The sequence below is a fragment of the Euprymna scolopes genome, chromosome 43 (assembly GCF_053919585.1).
Source record: "Euprymna scolopes isolate OS-2025 chromosome 43, ASM5391958v1, whole genome shotgun sequence".
NCBI classification, from domain to species: domain Eukaryota; kingdom Metazoa; phylum Mollusca; class Cephalopoda; order Sepiida; family Sepiolidae; genus Euprymna; species Euprymna scolopes.
In genome coordinates this window covers 63,615,629-63,638,110 of record NC_136524.1, presented here as the reverse complement: position 1 = coordinate 63,638,110, position 22,482 = coordinate 63,615,629, and the positions used below count along the sequence as shown (strand labels likewise).

The window sequence follows — 22,482 nt, the reverse complement described above, 5'->3', positions numbered from 1 at the left end:
TGAGATTTTTGAATGTCAGCCGCAATGTTGTGATGCTCAGTTTGAACATCTGTAATTTAAAAAAAAAAAAAAAAAAAAAAAAAAAATCTAATTGAATTGCTATTACATTAAATTGATATTATTAGTGCTAAAGTAGTAGTAGTCAGGGTTACAATTTAAATCCTTTTTAGTTAGGACCTATTTCAATCACCACTTGTGCTCTCTGGGACTCATTAAAACTGATTAGCATCACCGAATCAGTAGGATTACATTAGACAAAAAAATTAGTTTAACATACACATTACTAAACTTGACCAAACATTAAGTTTAATGTATCACTAGAGGATAGTTTCAACTTTACCTACAAAAATTAAAAATTTTTTTTATATATCCAAAGAAAAAGTATACAAAATACTAAACATCTGAAGAAACTATTGGTAAAACAATAACATTTATGTTAACATTTTTAAACATCGCAAAATGACATTTTCAAAGTTGCAAAATGATAAATAAAACTTAGTTTTAATTTTTTAAACAGTCGCTAAAATATTAGTTTCACAACTTGTAAGTGAAAACAAATTCATTTTATACAAATGTTTTGTCAATTTAATTTTAAACATTCACCCATATCACATAAGTATACAAGTGTTTTTCTTTACCTTTCTGGGGGTGGGGAAGTATTAAATACAAAGTTGTACAAGAAAATTTCTTAAAAACAGAAATAAGAGCAGCAAAGAAAAGCGATGAAAAACAAATGGATTGCATTTTATAAAAAGAAGAGTATAGCTGGTTTTTGTTTCCCCTTTTTTTATTCTGGTTATTGCAACACAACTACTTAGAATGTACAAGTGTTTCACCACAATTTGTGGCAATGTCCACCAGGTGGTTGAGATATACGAGTATGTGAAATTTCACCAGCTTCTGCTGCTGATCCTCCCTGCAAAGAAGAAAATATTTTTAGAAAATAAATCTAAATGACATAAGGAATAAAATATTTTCATACTAATTTAGTTATATTGCAAATTTACACTTTTATATGAAGAAAATCAGTACTATTATACTATGTGGCCTACAAAATTCTATTTATAGAAAAGTAACATTTGGAAAAGGTTGAAGAAATGTCTGCTTGTCAAGTTCAAAAGCTGGGCAATCACCAAAAATCATTAATCACTAACCCTAAGATTGAGGTGGAAATATACCAAGCAAAACTATCATTTTCTTCCATAAAGCCAGTCAACACGGGAGAAGAATTTTACATAGGTGATACAATTTCAGAGCACAATAGCAATATTGCATATGTGATAACTATGGATGTCGCATACAGTTATAAACATCTTCCATATTTAAACATACCACAGATTACAACTTCTGCCATGTGTGCGTGTACTTCTGTTTATTTTCAGAATGGAAAACAGATTTTAATAAACCGTCAATTACATTTTACATACTGTGACAATCCAAAATCATTATCACCTAAAATCATTGCAAATGAACGACTATCGGTTAACAAATAGAATTATGATGATGATCATAAGTAAACTAGTAGTAACAGCAGTGCATTATAATAACGGAAGAACCAAGTGGCCAATCAAGTTGGATTAAAATTCAAACCAACTCTAGCGGCAAAAATAAAAGTAACCGTTATTCGGGGCATTCTTTAGTCAGTTGCTGTTAAGGTCCAGTCCAGACCTGCTAAATGATCTTGTGAGCATTATCAAAAGTGGTAATGTAGGAAAAAAAAAAAAAAAAAAAAAAGAAAATGAAAAGGAATTTTGTTTTCAGAATACAACAGAACATCGATGCTAATAAGAATTTTGTGATTGAGACGAAAGAGATAATTACCAGATCAAAAAGAATTGAAACCATGACATTTTGTTATTGAAATAAATCCGAGAGAATCCGTGAGTGCAAATATTTTACAAGCTTACATAATGCATAAGAACCTCTTCAGGAAGATTTTCATGTTTGTTCGTTGAATTGAAGTTTGCTAAAGAAAAATTGAATCATAACAAATTGTGTGGAAAAAAAAAAAAAACTCATTAACAGCAATTACATCTTGTTGAAAGGTAAGATTTTGTTTATGATAAAATCTCAGGATTTATTTGTGTTAAATACAAACCATTGAAGTGAGGCGTAATAAAAGGTGTATTACAATTTTAGTACCTTAAATCTTGTTCTGGGAACAAAGGATCTTATGTTAGTTTCCAATTAGAAAATTAGAATTTCAGTAAAATAATGACACTGAAAATCGTTTCTGATCCAAAACAGAAATTAATTTCATGAATGGAAATTTGTTAAGTCATATAGATATATTATCAACTATTGAAAATAACCGGGAACAGTGATTAAAATTAAATCTCCATTTAAGAATTTTGTGCTCAAGGAATTGAAGTCATTTTTGTAGATTGGCAACAAAAAGAAAAAAGATATGGATTATTTCATTTGAATTTAAAAAAAAAAAAAAAAAAAAAGAAATTAAAATTTTTTGAATAAATCAAACTTTGTTCATAACATCTATTATATGAACTCTCTTGAAAAAAAAAAAAAAAAAAAATTTAATGGATTCATTTTTTGTTGTTTGACTTTGCAATTTAAATTATCTTTGACTCTTGTATATCAATTTTTCAAATATAAAAATGTTAACATTTTTATAATCAAATTATCTTTGTATTTCTTTATTCAGACATTGTAAGCGAACTCTATATTTCTAACCCAATACAAGAATTAAGGAAAAAGAATCGAATCACGATCAACCTGAACTTACACTATTTCACTGCACATAATTTACATAACCACTTCTAAGCTTATAGCCGTCATTTCTAAGCTGAAATTGTTATAACTTATTAAAGTTTTGACAGTGAGGGATTTCAAAATGTTGTCTAGCGCATGCTTCTGGCGATGACCCTCTCGACATATAGACTATTTCTAACTTAATATCCTTGAATATTTAGAAATATGACCCCCAAGGGAGGATTAACAATATTTTCCTTCTCATTTGCATACATTCAATATTAATACTTTTCTCTTTGAAACAATTTCTGAAATAATTCTATTACAAGATCAAAGCCATTCATTTACACTGTTATTAGGCGTGATTTATGCTAGCAAAAAAAAAAAAAATAAATAAAAATAAATAAATAAAAAAATAAATAAAAATAAATGAGATGTATGGATACCCCATCATTCTTTTATATTCCACCTGGGCAATGCAAGGAATCCACTTCTAGTACATTAGTTTTAGGAAATTGCTTGCTACTTATATCTACACTCATGAGAGAGAGAAAAAAAAAGGAGGGGGGGGACCAGGAGTGAGAGGAAGAAATCGATTTTTCAATATTTTTCCATGAACTTTTAATTTTAACTGAAAATTTCTATTTTGTAGATTATTATTATAGCATATAATAAGTGGAAAAATGAATCCTAAAAATGAAAAGGCCACATCTTGGCGAGGATATAAAAAACCGAATTGAAGGATTAAGGCAGTCCAAAATGACTTACAAGCAGATTTTTGGATATTTTAAGACAAGAAAATGTGAAAACATCTTTCTGCAATGAAGCAAATTGGTCAAAGGTTCTAAGTTGAATGCTTAGTAAAAGGGAAATCTGGATTTGGTTGCCCCAGAGCATCGACTTTGAAGGACGACCACAGGCTTAAATTAACTGTTTTGGAGGATCGAAAGAAAACTTATGTTGACCATAACAAAGAATTGAAAACAGGGGCTGGAAATTCTTTCTAGATATACAATATCTAGACAAATGGAAGAAGTGGGATTTTCCTCTAAAAGGTGTGCAAAGAAGCCACTTTTATCTAAGAAGAACAATGATAGAAAGATATTTTCCTTGTGTTATGGCAAGAAAGATACAGACTGGTTCAGGAATATTTTCTGGTCAAATGAATCAAGGTTTTGTCTTGTTGTGATGCTTCTAAACGGAGTATTTGAAGAACTGGAGAAAGATTTGCCAAGTTGCATAAAAACGACAGTTAAACACGGGAATGGAAGGATAATGCTATGAGGAACTTTTACTGTAGCAGGAGTTGGGGAACTTAGATATGAGAAGTCAATGCAAAGGAATACACTTCAATATTAGAAACAGGACTGTTACCAAGTATTCGGAAGCTGGGAATATCCCAGAACATTTTTCCACGTGATAATGACCCTGTACACACTTAAAGTCACAAAAGATGGTTTTCTTATAATTCAATTGATGTGATGTTTTGGCCAGATCAAAGCCCCTATTTAAACCCAATCGAGAATATTTGGTCCATAATATCACGTGCATTGGCTGGAAGAACTGTTTCGAACAATGACAAACAGTGAAAAGGTGTGCAAAGTGAATGGAATAGCATCTCCTCTTCACAGTGTTCCACTTTGGTTGAGAGCATGTCTAAAAGGATTGATCATTTAAAGAAATCAAAAGGGAATGAGATTCCATCCTAAGCATTTATTAAAGTAAATGTCTTGTTCTGTGTTATTAGTCTCGTTTAAGCTTCTTTGTTCAATATAGCTTTTAGTGCAATAAAATTTATAAAATTTGTTTGGCCCATTTTTCTTGCTCACAAGTGTATAAATATAATCTGAGGTAGAACACATTCAAACTGGTTGGCCATATACTATAATAGCACCAGAAACCTTATAGAATTTTAGTTTTATTAAATCATGAGCGGAAGTAGAATTAAAGTCATTTTTTTTAAATATACTAGCAGGCTACCTGACATTCAGGTTTTACTTTCAGTAAATTATAGAAAAAAAAAAATTAAAGACCTTAAATAAGCAATCTCTTTAAAATTATAACATGAAATGTTATTTCATTTTGGGATAGAATCATAGTAAAAAATATACTTATATCATCCCAAGTAAAATTTGAACTCACCTTTATAATTACAGTGAAATAAAAAAGATTGATCAAACAGATCAGGAAGATATACTATTAACTACATAGGTTCATGTTGGAAAAATGTATATGTCAGACACACCAAGAAACTAAATTTTCACATGATCATTTCCATAGAATGAGAGGGAGGGGGGAATATTAGATGAGGGTTTAACCTAGTCAGTCTCCCATGTCAGCATACACCATGCTGTAATGGTTATGTTCATTATATGGGTCATATACCACATGGATATAAGATTTTCAGAGCAGCATTTCTAGAATGAGCTGGCAAAAGAACCAGAAGAGCACTGCAGAAATAGTATAAGGACAATCAGAAGGTGGCCATGAAACAGTTCAGTTTGTATTCCCACTTTTGTGAAAATACAGCTCAAAACATGTTTGTGGCATACAAGCTACAAAGGGGCCCACAAAAAAAAAAAAAACATCCCACATGTGTCTACATGCTGAAGATACTTCACAGCTCTGATGAGCCATCTCTGGACCTACAAAACCTGATCATCTTTACAAATGATGTATGAACGTCAAGTAAAAGGTAGCCCCATGTGTTTTTACTAAAGTTCTTTCTTTCCTTCCTCTCAGTTAAATGTAGGTCAGTCACTAAAAATTCCTTTGTGATTAAATACATTAACAATTTGTTTTAGTGCACAGAGCAATGTCTGCCATATGCCAAACTTATAGCAAAAAAGCTAAAAGATACAAGAGAAAACTGACTTTATAGAAAGACATTTATAAAAGTTTTTATGTGAACAGTACAATTATTCATGCATATACTTGCTTTAATAAACCAATTCTGAATTAAACATTACAACACTAATAATGGCAGATAGATAACTGCAATTAAGATAAAATTGATATAAAACTAATTGATAGAATTTATAAATTTCAATGAAATAAGCTCATTGATTTGAACAAGAACATAAAATAAACTTACTTTGTTTGCAATGGGATCTTGAAAATATCCTTAAATGCAAAAGGAAAAAATAAATCAGTTTTGTATATGGAAAAACATGCTCACAGTAAAAGTATTAAATCAAGAGGCAATAAATTGTCTTTTCAATTTTTTAAAAGTTGAATAAAAATGCACTTATCTAGAAATTTTTTTAGATAAACAGTTGGATTAAGTAAAAAAAAAAAAAGTGAATGTCCTCATTGCATAGAAACTATCTTATTTTCCAAATTAAAGCAGATTACTTACTTATATTTTGTATATACATTTGGTATAAGTTAAAAATACATAATATAAATGTAAAGTTAGATCCAGAAAAAAAAAAAGAAAAAGGAGTCATCTAGAAACTAAACTATTGCATATTTTCTAGCAAATGCTACAAGTTTATCAAAACTCATCTATTTCCAATTGCATTAAAATAAAGAGAATTCAGTTACATTGTTATAACAGTTTAAGTCTGCTTCTTCTAATCTACACCATATCCTGGATCATGGCTTCTCTTACATAAAATGGTTAATCAAGCGAGGTTTCAAATATTGATCACCGGACAGTTCAGCCAAGTCTTTTCTGATGGTTGTCACTCAGATGTATTTGCACCAACCAGGCAGAGGATTGTGTTGTGAATTAACTCCCAGGTGATGAGCTACATGACCGAACCATCAAAGACATTACTGCAACAAAATGGATGGCCAAAGATTTTAGGTTAAGGTGTTGGCAAAGAATAGCAGATATGACATTGGACTGCTAACAATGCACGATGTGGCAAAGACAGACATTGTCAAAGACTTCCAAATTCCACTGATCAGCAAAATCGAAGCGTAGGATTGACCAGACAATTAATAAACATGCTTCTTGGTTCATATTGAAATCTGATGCTCCTATAAAGAACATCAGCTGTAACTTGTTTGCAAATAATCGCTGTACTAATTAACAGTTTGAATAAAATGAATGTGGCAGGATCGAATGTCCACACGTTTTTGAGTAGAGAGCACAGATTCTCTCAACATGAAATCACTATGGCATAGCTGTCAACAATGAGGCTAACAGACACTGGATAATTATGCAACCTAGTGCAGATTTTCTACCATTTGTATTACAGAATTCATTTATTAGATAGTCAATTTTCATCTAATAAGAGAAATCAAAGTTCATTTTCCAAATATCTTTAAATTATGTTACAATAGATTTATTATTAGTATTTCAGTTGAGTGAGAAAAAAGAAAATTCCTCAAGTATTAGGCTTATCAATAATGTCAAAAAGTGTCTAAGTTATGAAGTTAAAATATAAAATCAATAAAATTCATGCATATCAATCCTGTCGATACAAAATTAACACTGGTTTCAGTAAACAAAGAAAAGTTGAATGTAATCCTCAAACATGCTTTTAGTTAATATAAGTTAGAATAAAAAAACAAACAAAAAACTGAAGATGAAAATATCAATCCTTAAAAAGGATTTTTGTTTTGAGTGTAAAGCAAAACTGATTAGTCTCAAGTTTTGAGTCAGGTGAAAAAAGGAAAGATTAACAAATATTTGGAAATGGTAAAAATAGATTGAGTAGTGCAGAAATAGCTTGGAATTTAGAAAGAAATAAAGATGATGAAAGTCTCATAAGAATAATAGCTCTGCCCACATTTGTAAGACTTGAAGTCAGTCTTGGTGTACATTTTACCTTTTTTTTCAGTTTCACCAATAGCATCTTGATTAGTTCCATAGGCTGAACCTGTTATAGGATTGTGAGTAGATTCTAAAGGAAAAATAAGGATCAAAAATAAAAATTGGAACTTTTTAAGTTTAATTTATTTTGATTAACTAATCAAATGTGCCTTGGAAAATTAAAATTACTGATCAGAAACATACATGTATTAACTTATAGCAAGTCGTAAAAAAGATAATTTTAACCTTATTCAAAATTATTATAAAGATAAAGCATTGTATATAAATGAAATATGTCAAATGTGATGCATAGTAAGTCTGGTAATTGTTATAAACGAGGTGTCAAATTTAAGATGTAATGCACTCGAAATTTAATAATCAGATATGCAAATTGTTTAGTCACTTAATCCTCAGATTATCCTCCTGACATGGCTTTCCTAAAGCCTTCTCAGCTATAGCGTGTTCAGTTATAAACTATCCAGCTGAGTTATTGTAATCCTGTTAGAATTGCCTAAAGAATTGGATTTAAGCATGTCTCAACTCAAATGTTTTATAATCCTTTGCTAACAAATCCTGAATTTTTTCTAAAGAAAAACTAAAAATTATATGTGAATAAAAAAAAAAAAACTCTTAAAAAGGTCAATCTTTTTTTTGACTAAAAATACTAAATTATATTTAGTTCAATAAAAAACTAGGTTTAGTTTAATCGAATTTTTGGCTGAAGTTTTAAAAGTAGACAATGGTATGGATTTTTATACTTTAAAATTAAAATATAGACAGTCTGAATTAACATTTCTAGATGGCTTGTATAAGATTTAAATATGTTCTGTTGATAGCAGAGCCACGTTTAAAACATGCTTCAAATATAATAAACATGCAAAAATGTAATTACAGGCATCGGCACAGATGCAAATAAAATCATACACAGCATACAAAATGTAACATAATCAGTTTAAAATGACAAATTATGAATAACAGCAAAGATGTAAAAATCAGACAAAATTAAAAAAAATGGCAACCTATATTTTATAGATGGCCCACTCAGGCTTAATTTACATACAAAAAATTAATTACACTGACAAATATTGGAACAAAAAACAAAAAAAAACCCACTTCCAACATTTATATAACAATTATAAATTTCATTCCAGGTAATAAAACATGCAGAAAAACTTGTACAAATCTGACAACATCAAAAGCACATCAATAGAGATTGGATTCTAAGAGGATACATTCAACTTGTGTCATTCCATATGTCTGAAAAGGAAGGTTACCTTAGAAGTAAAAATTTCATTTCAAAATAGAAATTATGAGGACTTAGTTTTACAATATTGTGTTCTTTATTTTAAGTGCATGCAATAAAAATAAGTTTAATCAGAAATGTTCAACTTTTTAATGTGCCAGCAAATATAAAGACATGTAACCTTCAGTTCTATAATCTAGAAAATGTCGCTAGTTTTGTGAAATTAATATATTAAAAAAAAAAAAAATATCCAGTTTCTTATATATTTCTCCAAATTATAAGTCAACTTTTGATAATACCTTGCCTTCTACAAATAGTTAAGCCTAATAAAGATGTTAAGTTGAAATAACTAGTTTATGCTACAAAATTCTTTAACTAAATTGTGAAAACATTGTGGAAACTATAGGATAAAGAATACTAATTAGTGAGATGTGCAATAAAGTAGGTAGATTTTCAATTTTCTTTTAATACCATCTATGCCCTTGCACAGAAAAAGTCGAGTATTGATCAATAGCGAGTACTAACAGAAAAGGAATGAATTTTTTTGTTTAAATAAAAGAAAACATTTTTGGGGATTTGATGGAAATTTTAGGTACTATGTATCTGAGGCTAGAGTAGCAATGAGCACTACTGTCAGAAGCTCACTCTTGTTAAAGATATTTATATCTATAGAAAATAGAACTTAAAACATGAACTCATTTGTTTTAATGTCTGTTTTACATTGGCATGCATTAGATAGCTTTAAGAAACTGACTTCCAATGAAATTTACCTTTGGCCATTTATCCTTTTGATCTATTTCCCCCAGTTTTTCCTTGGCCTGTGAACCAAATCTGCTACTTTAATTGTTCTACATATACTAACACAGGAACTCGTTCTTTCAGCATGGCCATACCATCGAAATCTATTCTTCTAACATCTCCCAATACCGTCCAAATTTAATTTTTCAACTAGTGTTTATAATCATTTTAAATAACTAACATTTGAGGACATTTTCAACACAAATTTGAGGAACATATCCAGGACTAGTGTCACAATCAACAATTAAAGAAAAAAGGTTTCCATTGTTTCTTATTAAATGATCTTAAACTAATTTCTCAAAAATTGGTGCAAGTCAGTCTTTAGTACAAGTACTCATCGTTGACCAATACACAAATGAAAATCAACCTACCTTAATGTGCAAATTTATAAGAAAATTTCAATAAAATCTACGTGAAACATTTAGGTGAGGAAGGAACAAGCTGACATTTTATTTATCAACAACTCCAGGGTATAACATTTGTAAAAGTTATAATTGCAAGAACCAATCTCTCAAGATGTTTTTGAAGTATAACAGCTTAAGAAATCATGAAATAAATTTTTTATAACCATTTTTCAATTTACAGACTTAATTTCAAACAATGGAATTAAAACATTTCAAGAACAGATTACATTAAACATTTAAAATAAAAAACAATACAACTTTAACTTAAGAGAAAGTCTATGTTTGAAACCTCAAATAAGATCCGTTTACCCTGGAATTGTTGAACATAGAATTAAAATACTTGGACAACCTGCCCACTTATATCTTCGTCTTCTATAAACTCGTTCATTTGTTGAGAGAGAAAGAAGAGGTGAAGAAGGTGGCACCACATTCTCATTAATAGGTTGAAGAGTAGAATTTTCAAGGACACTCCATGTTAAACATTCATGGACTGAAACAAAAAGTATTTGACAAAAGTTTAAAATGAGTAAATTTTATTTATAGCAAATCCTTTAGTTATATTACGAATGTAATGTTTAAAGGTTTGTCAATAAACCTATAGTTTTATGAGTGAATTGAAATATTTTAAATAGGAAATGCATTTCCACATTATGTAAACTCAGTGAGTCATCAGTTAGAAATTATTTTATGAAACAAGAGTTTCATAAAAGCTTAATATTAGTCTAGAGACTAACATTTTAAGATAACCAAATAATCGGAACTAAAATTATTTCATCACTAGATATTTAAGACCACACCCCCATTTTTGCTGCAACTAATTTCTAAAAACCATAGAGATCTGCAGATGGAACTTGATATTTCTATTTTTTTTTTATATCTGCTGGCAATTAAAAAGATAATTTAATATATAATGCTATATCTCCTTAAGTAGTTTCAAGATGTTGATAAATGTCTTAAACATTTAAGTAAAATTTTGTAATAAAACAGATAACTTTAGACAAAAAGATAGCAAACTTTTTTTTTTTTTAGAAACGGGAGGGGGGGGTCATAAAAAAATATATTAAAATTTGATAGTGAAAAACTGGTTTGGTGAGATCAGCCATAGTTAAAATGCTAATATTTTCCAAACAAAAGTTAAAAAATCCATGTTTATAGGTACCTTCAAATCACTCAAAGCAAACCCAATTTTTTATGTGATTGGACAATATTTTTTTATAAATTACAAAAGGTAACTTCATTCTAAACTCATTTAGGAATTGAAACATCCATCTATGATTTGGCTGAAGTTCAGAATAGAAGGCGCTCTCATTTTAAAATTCTTAAAATTTTTTTAGATTGTTAATTCCCATGTTTAAACGAATATCACAAATTTCCATGAATATGTGTATGTGGCAAAGGGGGGGGGGGATTCGATAACAGACACATACTTTATTAGCCAGTGTCAATGAAATTTCTAATTTATATATAAAATGCTGTTTCTGTTTACTTTAAAGATTAGCTGTGCCCAGAAGGAGCATTGTCACCGAGCAATTAATCATTTAAACTATCTCCCTTTCTCAGTACGAGGGGACATACTCCAGTCTTTAGGGCATACAATCAAGGAGTTGGCCTCGAACATAACCAGACCCTTGCATATCACTGGTTACACTAACTATAAAGTTAGTGTAAACATTGTAATCCAATTGCATAAAAAATTTTAAAAGAAAAAACTCACACAGGTGGCCTTTATTCTGAAAATAAAGGATTTAACTTTTTCTAGACTAATTACCATCAAGATAAAAGAAATAGATTTAATACCTTGTCCTTTGAGAGTGGCCGGATTAAAATCTTTTTTAATCTTAGCCCTCTCCTCTCCAAATAAATTATTGTGTGTATCTTCTTTTTTAGAAGATTTTGGTGTTGGACTACTTTCTGGTTCTTTGAAGACGTTTGATTCCATACGATTAACTTTTCCTGGTGCAACTTCGACTGGTGCTAAGGGTGTGAAAATATTACTGCCTCCACCACCTGGAGGCTTAAGTACCCTGTATATATAAAAAAAGCATTTTATAATATTTATTATGAACATAGACAATAGAAAAAAAAATACCAGAATAAAGCACAATTTAAATAAAGGGGTGAAAATAAATAAAAGTTTTCTTTTTCCTTTATAAAAGTTTTGTCGTCATGTGAAAATAGTATAGTTAGGAAATTAGAAACTTTTATTTTACCTACTCATTTGTAACCTATTTGCATAGAATAATTGTTATATTTTAGGTTGACAAGAAATTTTGTGCAGAATTTTAAAGTTTGATTGCAAATAATGTATTTTAAAATAAGTTTTCATTATAATAGCTTGACTTTATACCATTTTTAAGAGCGTTTTCACTCTAATTGTTTAAATTACAATTGTTTTAAAAAAATTACGTTTGTTCAGAATATTGAATACAAGATGAAATAAAGCAAATTTGCACAATTTTATTTTAATTCAAGCTAGGCCGAAAAGCTGCTGAAACAGATCATGATAACAAAGCATTTGGCCCAGGAACCACTACTGAACACACAGCACAATGGTGGTTTAAGAAATTTTGTGGCAGCAACAAGAGTCTTGATAATGAGCGCAACCAAACAAGAACCTTAGTCGAAGCCAATCCAAGCATAACTGAGAACTTGCTTCTGAATTAGATGTAATGTATATGACGATTTCCAACCACTTGAGATTGGAAAGACAAAAAAAAAAAAAAAAAAAAAAAAAAAACTTGATAAATGGGCACCTCACGAATTGAATGACAACCAAAAGAAACGCAGTTATGAAGCATCATATTTCCTTTTATGCAACAAGAACTCATTTCGACCAGATTGTAACTGGTGATGGAAAGTGGATTCTTTACGACAACCGGCAATGCTCAACTCATGGTTAAATACTGACGAACTTCCACAACATTTCCCGAAGCCAGAGTTGCACCAAAAGAAGGTCATGCTAACTGTTTGGTAGTCTGCGACCGGTCTCATCCATTAGTTTTGTTTTTTTTAATGCAGGCGAAACCATTATGGCAGACAAGTAATGTCAACAAATGGATGAAATGCATCAGAAACTGTGACAACATCACCCAGCATTAGTCAACAGAAAAGATCCAATTCTCTATAATGCCTGACTGCATGTTAAACCAACCCTGCAAAAGTTGAATGAATTGGACTACAAAACTGCTTCATTTGCCATACTCTCCAGACCTCACCTACAGACTAACATTTTTTCAAGCTTAACTTTCTGCATGAGAAATGCTTCAAAAACATAAGTGATATCAAAAATGTCTTCAGTGACTTCATCACCAGAATGCAAGATTTGTATGTTACTGGTATAAACACTTGTTTTGCGTTGGCAAAAGTGTTGATTCTAATGGTGCTTATTTCGATCAACAAGATTTTGTTTGAGCAGAGATATGTTCATCTGATTTTAAAAGTTAAAAACTGAATATTTTTGTCAACATATTTAATAAGAAATATATAGCATATTAAATATTTTTAATGTAAACATTTACCAAATAAAAAGATTCATTTTTTAACTGCATTTCTTTAAAATTTGTCAATAACTTTTGAAAAATTTTATATTTTAGACGAGTTCATAAGTGTAATCATTTCGATTGCTGTACAATTTGTACACGAGACAATTTTTAGTGTTTCGACCCCCCCCCCCACTTTATAAATTTACCATGTACCCTTTATTTACAGGAGCAAATATTTTCCCCTCTAAAAACTGACTTCATCTCCTACAGAATAGGGATATCTATGATAAAACAGACCCCCTTCCAGGTACAAAAGTTTTCTATATATTAAAAAAAAAAAAAAAAAAAAAATTAGTCTTATAATTTCGGGTTTCATTATCGGTAAGAAAATAAAAATGAAATTGTAGTGGCAGTTACGTTGGTGGTAAACACCTGAGCCCTGGCCATCTGTAATAAGGAGGACCAGCGTTGTTTTACAATTTGTCATTGTGCAGAGGGTTGGTTGTTTTTGTTTTACAGCATATCAACCCTTTTCGGGTTATTTAATGCCGAATCCAAAGATTTTGAAGAAAAAATTTTTTAATAGAATATATTTGTTGTTTTCAAGTCGGTTTCTATTTAACCCATAGTTGGAACCCTAACAGGTACTACCACTCCGGGTCAGAGTTGACCTGGGAGCAATAGCAATGGTAATTAAAGGGTGGCTCCACCACACTGGATATAGTTTAAGGTCATATCCAGGACCTTGTGCAGAGGGAGACAATTTAAGAGATTCGTTATTTTTTCATCTAATAATTTAGGATGCTCGATGCAACAATTTTTAGTAAAAAAAAAAAAAAAAAAAAAAAAAAAAAAGCGACGATTTTTTTTTTTTTTAATGTAACAAATTTGATAATAATACAAAATGTAGTCTTTATGCGACTATAAGAAAACTAACAAACTAACGATATTTTCATTAGCTGAAAACACTTTAAAAAGCTGCAGCAACTTTTTATAAATGAAAAAGTAAATGTCATGGTAAGGTTTTTAAAAAAGTCTTTACCCTTAAAATACAAAGAATGAAACTTTAATAAAACAAGGATGAAACTTAAAGCTGTGGCGCCTTTTTTTTTTTTTTTTTTTTTACTGAACAAAGCTTATATCAATAACATTTAGTTTTTAGCATTACAAAAAAAAAAAACGAAAATGCTACAGTAGTTGTAGAGGAATTGTAGTTTTTATTAAACGAAAATTGTGATTTGATTTATTATTTATGTTAAAAACTGGATGTTGATGTTATAAGCTTTGTTTAGTAAAAAAAAAAAAAAAAAAAAAAAAAGCGGCTGTAGTCTTTTTCATATTTTCATCCTTGTTTTATGTAAATTTGTTTGAAAAAAAAAAATTTAATGAAAATATCGTTGGTTTTAGCGTCATAAATTATGAAAACAAACGATTCTCTTAATCGCGTAAAAGACTACATTTTGTATTAATGTTAACTTTGTTATATTAAAAAAATCGTCGCAGCTTTGTTTTATTTAATAAAAAATGTATCGAGCGTCTTAAATTAAGATGAAAAAAAAAAAAAATGAACGATCTCTTAGTAAATGAGAGTTGCCTCCCTCTGCACAATGACAAATTGAAAACAGCGCCGAGAGGACTATGACCTGAGCCAAATTATTTAATCAAAATTTCCATAAGAAAAATGTTTCAGGGCTCTTTGGACAAATTTATCTTTAGTTGACCTTTGACAAGTAAATATTTTCGTTTACTAGCCAAATAGAAAAGTTACTAGTCAAACCCACGTGATTTTTGGAAGATGACATTCGTTCTGTGACGATTATGTACATAAAGTTTTTCTGTATTTTTTAGTAAGTGTAATTCTAAATATACAACCAATTTTATATTGATACTTGAAGGTATAAACATTCTAATTTCGTCAGATGGTTTTTTAAACAGCCTTCATTAAAAAGAGAATATTGTTCTATTAAAATTTAATGTAACTTTTTTTTTTTAATAAAACGAATAAAGTTGAAGATATTTTTTCACTTAGTGAGCTTTGAAAGATTGTCAGTGAACGAAATACAATCGCCAAAAGATAAGCGTTTCATTATTTCTAGTCGCCACTTTGAAAAATCACTCGCAAATGCGACTGTTTCACTCGCAATGTAGAGCCTTGTTACTAAAACGGTAGCGAGTACAATTCAAATTCATCTGGCATCATTTTAAAAACGAATCTTGTCAGCACTTAAATAGAAGTTTACATAAAAGGTGTTCACATTAAACTGAATACTGAGCGAAGAAATAGAATGAAAAGTCGGCACAGTTAAACAAATTGAAATGAATATGCAAAATGAATATTTTCACCTCTTTAGGGGAAAAGTCCAAATCAACCAATTTTAAGGAAATTCAGCATTTGTTAACGATCACAGAATTATTTTTTTAATCTATATTGTGTTAAACAGTAAACACCTTTACTAAAGTTATTGGCGGACCTGTACGAGAGTACCCAACTTCTAAGAAAGTGTTTTACACTTTTTGAACATTTTCCCGACGATTATCATAGATAACAAACGTATCATATTAGCAGAAAAAAAAAAAAGACTTAAGAGGGTTCACTTTCTCGTTATAACGTTCTTCTACATTGCTACCCGACTTACTGTCCATTTGTTTACTGACGTGTCACGTGATTAGAACGTTATAACGAGAACGTGAACCCCCATTAAGTCATTAATTTTTTTTTTCAATGATAATAGTAGGAAAAAAAAAAAAAAAAAAAAAAAGTGTAAAACATTTTTAGGGAGTGGGCACTCCTACAGGTCCGAGATCCGCTAAATTTTTAAATATTTAAATACCAAAACAAAAAAAAGCATGAATTTATTTGTGCTTTATATTTTTAAAAAATATTTCTTATATAGTATGACCCCCCCCCCAAAAAAAAACCCAAAAAACTTGTTAAATCAGTATAAACATCAAGAAAAATTTATTGAACGATATTATTGAATATATTATATCATTGCTCATTCAATATTTTAACAAAAAGGATAATTACTAACAATTTGAAGAATTATGGGTAAACAATTGTAGTTCCTTTAAAACAATAGTAACGTTTGCCTTTTGTTTGAAGAATATTTTGAGCTCCCTTTGAAAACAAGGTGCTAATGCGTGATCACGCCGTGATAGTGATCCGTGCTATTTTTTTAAATCGTATTTCCAAGTTTAAAGTTGGCTTTTATTCAATTGTAAGGTTAAAATACAGAATAGGTACAAAACACCCTCCCCTCCACATGTTAAGAATGGATTTTTAAATAACGCTATTATTTCAGCACAGATCACTCTCTGCATGAGTACCGAACAGACCGTGCCGAAATAATTTAGAAAGGAGCTTTGTCAAATATTCTGTACTTTCAAACAATTTAATAAAAACAAAAATACCGTAAAAAGCAGAAGTATCGAAAACAATGACAGGGTTTCAAGCATCGATGAAAATTCCCGTTTACTCTGCCTCCCCACGAGGGCAGTTAGATACCAAGGTCATTTTTTAATGTGGAGAAAGGAAAAAAAATCGTCTCAGTCGTGAAGGATTTCTCCACTAACCGAGAAAAATTGAAGTGTAGTAGCAATGAACAGATACAACACTTAGAATTAGCACGAAGGCCAAGAAAGTTGCTGGAAAACAGTAAAGAAATCCGGTTAAGTGACACAAAAAAAAAAAAAAAAAAAAAAAAAACGGAGGACTGTCTGGTGATTTTTTTAGAATGGCTAACAAAAAAAAGATAAGCAAAGGCAAACTAAATCACTACTTACCTGGATAAGTTTTAAACTTATTTTAAAGCGTTTTATTAGTTAAAAGTAGTGGAAAAATTAGTTGAATTAGAGCGAAAAACATAACCGGTCTCATTTGAGACCCAGTCAAGCCCCGATAATCGCTCAGAATCGAAAATTAAACAAAATAGAACATTTTCGCGTGATTATTGACAGATGTTTTTAATAAAAACGTTCAATGTATTGCTCAATTTTCGAGGCTAGAATGAAACTGCCATTTTGTTCGTGTTAACTCGACACTACCTATTTAACACTTTGAAGTGTTAAAAAACGACTTACCCCAAATAAGTAGAAGTAACTTAACTTGCCTTTGGTAAAATTCATTTGATTATACTCCCTCCCCCTTTACCTTGTCAGCTAATCTGGAAAAATCGCCCCTTTTTTATTGTGCAAATGTAAAGAAATTCGTTTTAGCCGAGGTGAGGACATTGTTGGCCACGAGCATCTGCCTTTTTGGTCGGTTCAGTTTCTGAATTGCACTTGTATGAACCGTTTCTCAGATGTAAATTACATATTTTTTAAAATGTTTTTGTAGAATGTAAAACAAGTTGCAAATGAAAACAAGTAGCTACTGAACACGTCCTTTTCGAAACCAACATGCAAGTAAAGACGTTTCCTCAAACGAACTTGGCAGGCCGAGAGAAGATCCATTTATGATGGTCCATGGTGTGGCGCCTCATTAGCAGACCAAGCGTGTTTGAGAAGTCGTGCGTGACAGGGCCTCGCTCCATAGCTATCTATTGGCACACAAATCCGTCGAGAAGACCGGCATATTTGATAGCTTGGTCCCCTGCTGCATGTTAGATTCTGTCAATGACGAGGATACTAAAGTGTCAACACACGTGCATTCTCATGACGTTTGCAAATGGAAACGGTAAACAGTCAAGCCATCAACCACGGTTGCAGGGTCCTTTCGAAGAATTTATGAGCGATACTAGTGGAATGTCCACGGTGTCTACATCGAGCTGTAGAATTTACTGTTTGTAGAAACATTGTGTGTAAATGTTATTACCGTCATTACTACTAAAAAATGATTTTCTCCCATAAATACTGTTTAAATAAAACGAATATGTCTATTCTTTATTTCAAAATAACTTAAAATATGGCTTACGGTAAAAATATACCAGTTAAATATTCTTTAAATCAAAACTAATTGTCAGTTTTTGAAATTGCAGTTTTAAGTTAACTTAACCGATGAAATGGTTTAGGGACAATTCATTATAAAATGGGCAAAGTAGCGTCAGCGATATCAGATTATTAATCTCAAATTAATGATCGTGTTTGTTTTCTTCGACAGAAGAGGATCAGAAACCTTGACTTATGATCTTAATACCCTAGTCGAGTAACCAATGGCCTCTACACAAGATGAATTAATCTTAAATGCATCTAAAATACGGTAACATGCGTATCAGTATGAAATACCTTAGGTGTGCCTTTTGTATGATAAGTGCATAATGAAGTCTCCCCATAAGCACACCAAATACTGGCAAGTTCCCCTGCCACATCTGCGAACGATTATGCAAGCTGGACTCAAAAGCCACCTACGTGCACATGAATGCTCGGCATCAACCTTAAGAGATGGCAGTCTTCTGTCAAGTGGAAATCATTGTATATACATAGATAATGCTTAGAATGCTGTCAGTTGCCAACAGACAAATCGATTGAATACGCCAAGAAAATCACATTTAATTATCAAAACAAATAACGAAAGGGAGACAAGTGTATACAGAAATGTTGATAAGCACAAGAAACTGACTATGTAAGCGAATAAAAAGTTGAAATTTTAAAGTACAAACTAATGCCTTAAAAAAATAAAAAGTCAAACTTGAAAACTCAACATTGCATTCCTTTGATTTCAAAAGCAAGATTTAAGAGTCTTTTCGAGTGATTGAACTGAAAATCTAAATCCGCACCACAGTCCGTCAAGTAAAAAAAAAAAAATTTGTTTGAAACTGTAGTATCACGGTTTTATTCCATCGTCATAAGTTTAGTGCCTGTTATCGATTAGGTCGATAAAAATAATTTAAATATCAGGACAAAGAAATACTTTTCAATGTTTCATAAAGCAAAAATAAATATCTGAAGAATTCATAAGTTTTTAATAATTCGTTAAGATAATTTGCAGTTTTTCAGCTGTGAGAAAGTAACAACATTAGATTTGTAAATGAGATTTTAAAAACATTTTCAAAAGCAAAAAGTGTAAAATTTTGCTATATTTGAAATTAGTTATTACCTAAAAACCTTGACTAGCAACATACGGACAACGTATAAATGTATAACTATATTTTAGTATACTAGAAGGAAAGTCAAGTAAATTATGGGTGCATTTAAAAAAAAAAAAAAAAAAGTCGAAATAAAATCAACCAAGTGTTACCGTTAGGTTATAAGACAAAAGACATATACAGGAGAAAAGACAAAGAAATATATTTTTTTTTTTAAAGAAAAAATTTTTTTAGCAACACAAATTACAATAAAAAATCAATAAATTTACAGGAAAACTGTAAATAGTAAATTAAAACATTTTTAACAGGGAGGGAAAGGTGTTACTGTTAACTCTTACAATGCGGACGAAACTCCTAAAATAAAAACAGTGGATGTTAAACTGCAATAGCGTCCTTTTTCTCATTTGTAGATTAAATTTGTTAGTTTAATGCTGACATTTATAAAGATGTAGTCGTACATTAATATATTTTCAAATAATGTTCAAATACAAAAATTAAGTACATATTTTTAGTTTTATATTTTCTCTACGTTTTATGAGTATCCGACCTGGTGGATCATCTAAGATAATCGATGTAATTCTTTTTGGTAATCATGCAGAATACGGACAGTGCTGAAACAACATTTTTTAGAAAGCCATTCTTAAAATGAGGGGAGGGCGTTTTGTAACTATTCTATACTTTTACCTACAAATTTAATTATACCGCAAAAATTGTATTTAACCTGGAAATATTGTTTAAAAAAAAAAAATAAAAAAAAGATAATACGGACAATGCTATCTTTTTATGTATAAGTAGCATTATTTTATTAAAAGATAAAATACAACCACTATTAAATTAAATAAACATAGGCGAACATTGTTTTCAGATATATGGCAATTAAGCTACACAATTTTCCGCGGTTTTCATATTCTGGCACAATTTTTCGACAGTCACGAATTAAATAAAATGGCAGGTCGACATATTTTACTATATTGCAACAAAACTATAAAATAAATTTTTTTATCTGAAAACACTTGATTTTTCAGATCTAATTCAACAAATGAAACTTTGTATACCATTAAAAAATAATATCAGAAAATAACGAAAATTTCTTGATAGTGTTGACTGACGTAAAATGCATCCCCCCGCCTTTTGAGACATTACGAAGAAGACGAAGTCGATTTGTTAACGTTTCAACCGATTTTGACCGAATAAAAATCATCTTTAATAATCATGAACTGTTACTTTCAAAGCTCTGTTTTCAAATATATGTTGTTATCTTATATATATTTACCTTGAAGATGGTTTTCCTTCAGAGTAACCTTGTCTAATTCCCGTGGAAGTCATAGTTGTCGCTTTAATAAAAGAAAAATTTGGCTTTTACGATTAAGAGTTGTCGTGTCCCGGTATTTAACTACCAAGTAGAGAGTGAATGATTTTTTTTACTAGCCTGTAAGGTCGGTAAAAAAAAAAAAATATCTATGTATGTTTGTATGGGACACTTAAATGACTGACTGTTTAGTAAATTCTGATAGTTCTGTTTTTTTTTTTAAATAAATGGAAGCGACGGGTGGAGACGTTGTTTACTGTGGAAGTAGAATATCAAATAAAGAGACTTCAAGTCGCGTTAATAAAGGAAGGAGGAGATAGACTAAAAAAAAAAGGAAGAAGGGGAGAAGGAGATTGACTTAGAAAGAGGGGAGGAAATGGGCTGAGAAAGAGGAGGAAGTGGACTGAGATAGAGGAGGAGGTAAGGTAAACAGCAGAGGAGAAACAGCGGATTAGAAAGAGAGAAAACGCTACAATATAACTATAACACCTCCTACTCCAAATGTTTTGAAAACAAAACATTTTTTCTTAAAAATTTACTTACTCATTTTATTTATTTATTTATTTTTAAATAGAAATGTTTCTCTTTTTACCTATCCAAGTTTATTATTTTTACCTGTCTCTCATTTAAAGTAAAGTTAGACGGAGAGTTGCTTAATAGTGGGAAATCCAGAGACACTCCTTCTTTTGGAATTCCCCAGTTAAGGCACCACAGGCCATCGACAAAAAAAAAAAAAAAAAAAAAAAAAAAACACCTCTTCTGAAGGAGAAGATAATAACCTCCCCGAACCTAAAAGAACCATACTTCACTTTGGTGTAAACTCAATAAGTCCATTTTAATTACAATAAATGGTTAATTGCTACCATTAGCGATCTTTTCTTTCTTGTTTTAATCTATTTTTATGACGTTTGAATCACGTGACGAACGTACGAAAACCTGTTCTGTCGACTGCTCTAAGAAATTTTTTATTTATTTATTTTTTATGAATGAGAGCCTATCGTGTCCTATTTATTTACCTCCCCCACAATAGCAAAAAGCGACATTGTATTTACAATGTCGATTTTTGAAGTAAAAAACATTCATCCCTCTAGTTGAAAGGGGCACACTAGTTGGGGGAGAGAGGAATGCGTGTCGTGTCAATGCTCCATAAGAAATCGGCAACGGAACGGGCAAATTGACTAAACCTTTCAGAAGAAGGTGGGGGGGGGATGCCTGGGAGAATAGTCTGCCGAGGACAAAACAAATGTTACTTACACTTTAAAAGTTGATAAATGTTACAAATTAGACACAATGACATCAAATTGTGAAGAAGGGTCGTTGGTCATCCTTTGACTATAATACTCTTAACTAGATTCATTATTCTGACCCATTCAACTAAGCATTGTTCTTGCATACCATTTGATCACTTTCACTTTAGCAATCACTACAATACCACATGGATTACTTTATTTAAAATATCATCAGTGGTAAAAATGAATTTCATTTACATATCAAAAAAGAAAATATTTACTATTTTATGAAAAAGGATGTGGTATGAACAAAAAAAAAATGACTTAAAATCAGGAGCGGATTAGTAGTTTTTTTTATTTAAAAAAAAAATTATAGTTTATTAATTTTTATTTTATTTATTTATTTATTTATTTGCACTTTAACCCCAAACAAAACACAGTGGTACTTTGGTGTAGGGGGCTACATAATTTTCAGGAATACTATGTAGGGAATTGAGCAGCAAGATGTCTGTTTACATTA

The 22,482-nt window shown here is 30.7% G+C and overlaps 1 protein-coding gene across 2 annotated transcripts; it reads right to left on the bottom strand.

Moving 5' to 3' along the window:
• Positions 1–766: 766 nt before the first annotated feature.
• Positions 767–21,067, bottom strand: LOC145268370 (uncharacterized). 2 transcript variants are annotated; one of them, XM_080123920.1, is made up of 5 exons: positions 20,698–21,067; positions 11,717–11,943; positions 7,491–7,565; positions 5,804–5,832; positions 767–916 (listed from the first exon to the last, which is right to left on the bottom strand). In XM_080123920.1, exons 1-5 carry the CDS (start codon positions 20,748–20,750, stop codon positions 833–835), a joined length of 468 nt encoding a protein of 155 aa, XP_079980046.1. In that variant the 5' UTR covers positions 20,751–21,067; the 3' UTR covers positions 767–832. The 2 variants fall into 2 exon arrangements, with proteins under 2 accessions (XP_079980046.1, XP_079980047.1); XM_080123921.1 differs by lacking the exon at positions 7,491–7,565 and having other exon boundaries at positions 20,698–21,060.
• Between the last annotated feature and the right edge of the window lie 1,415 nt (positions 21,068–22,482).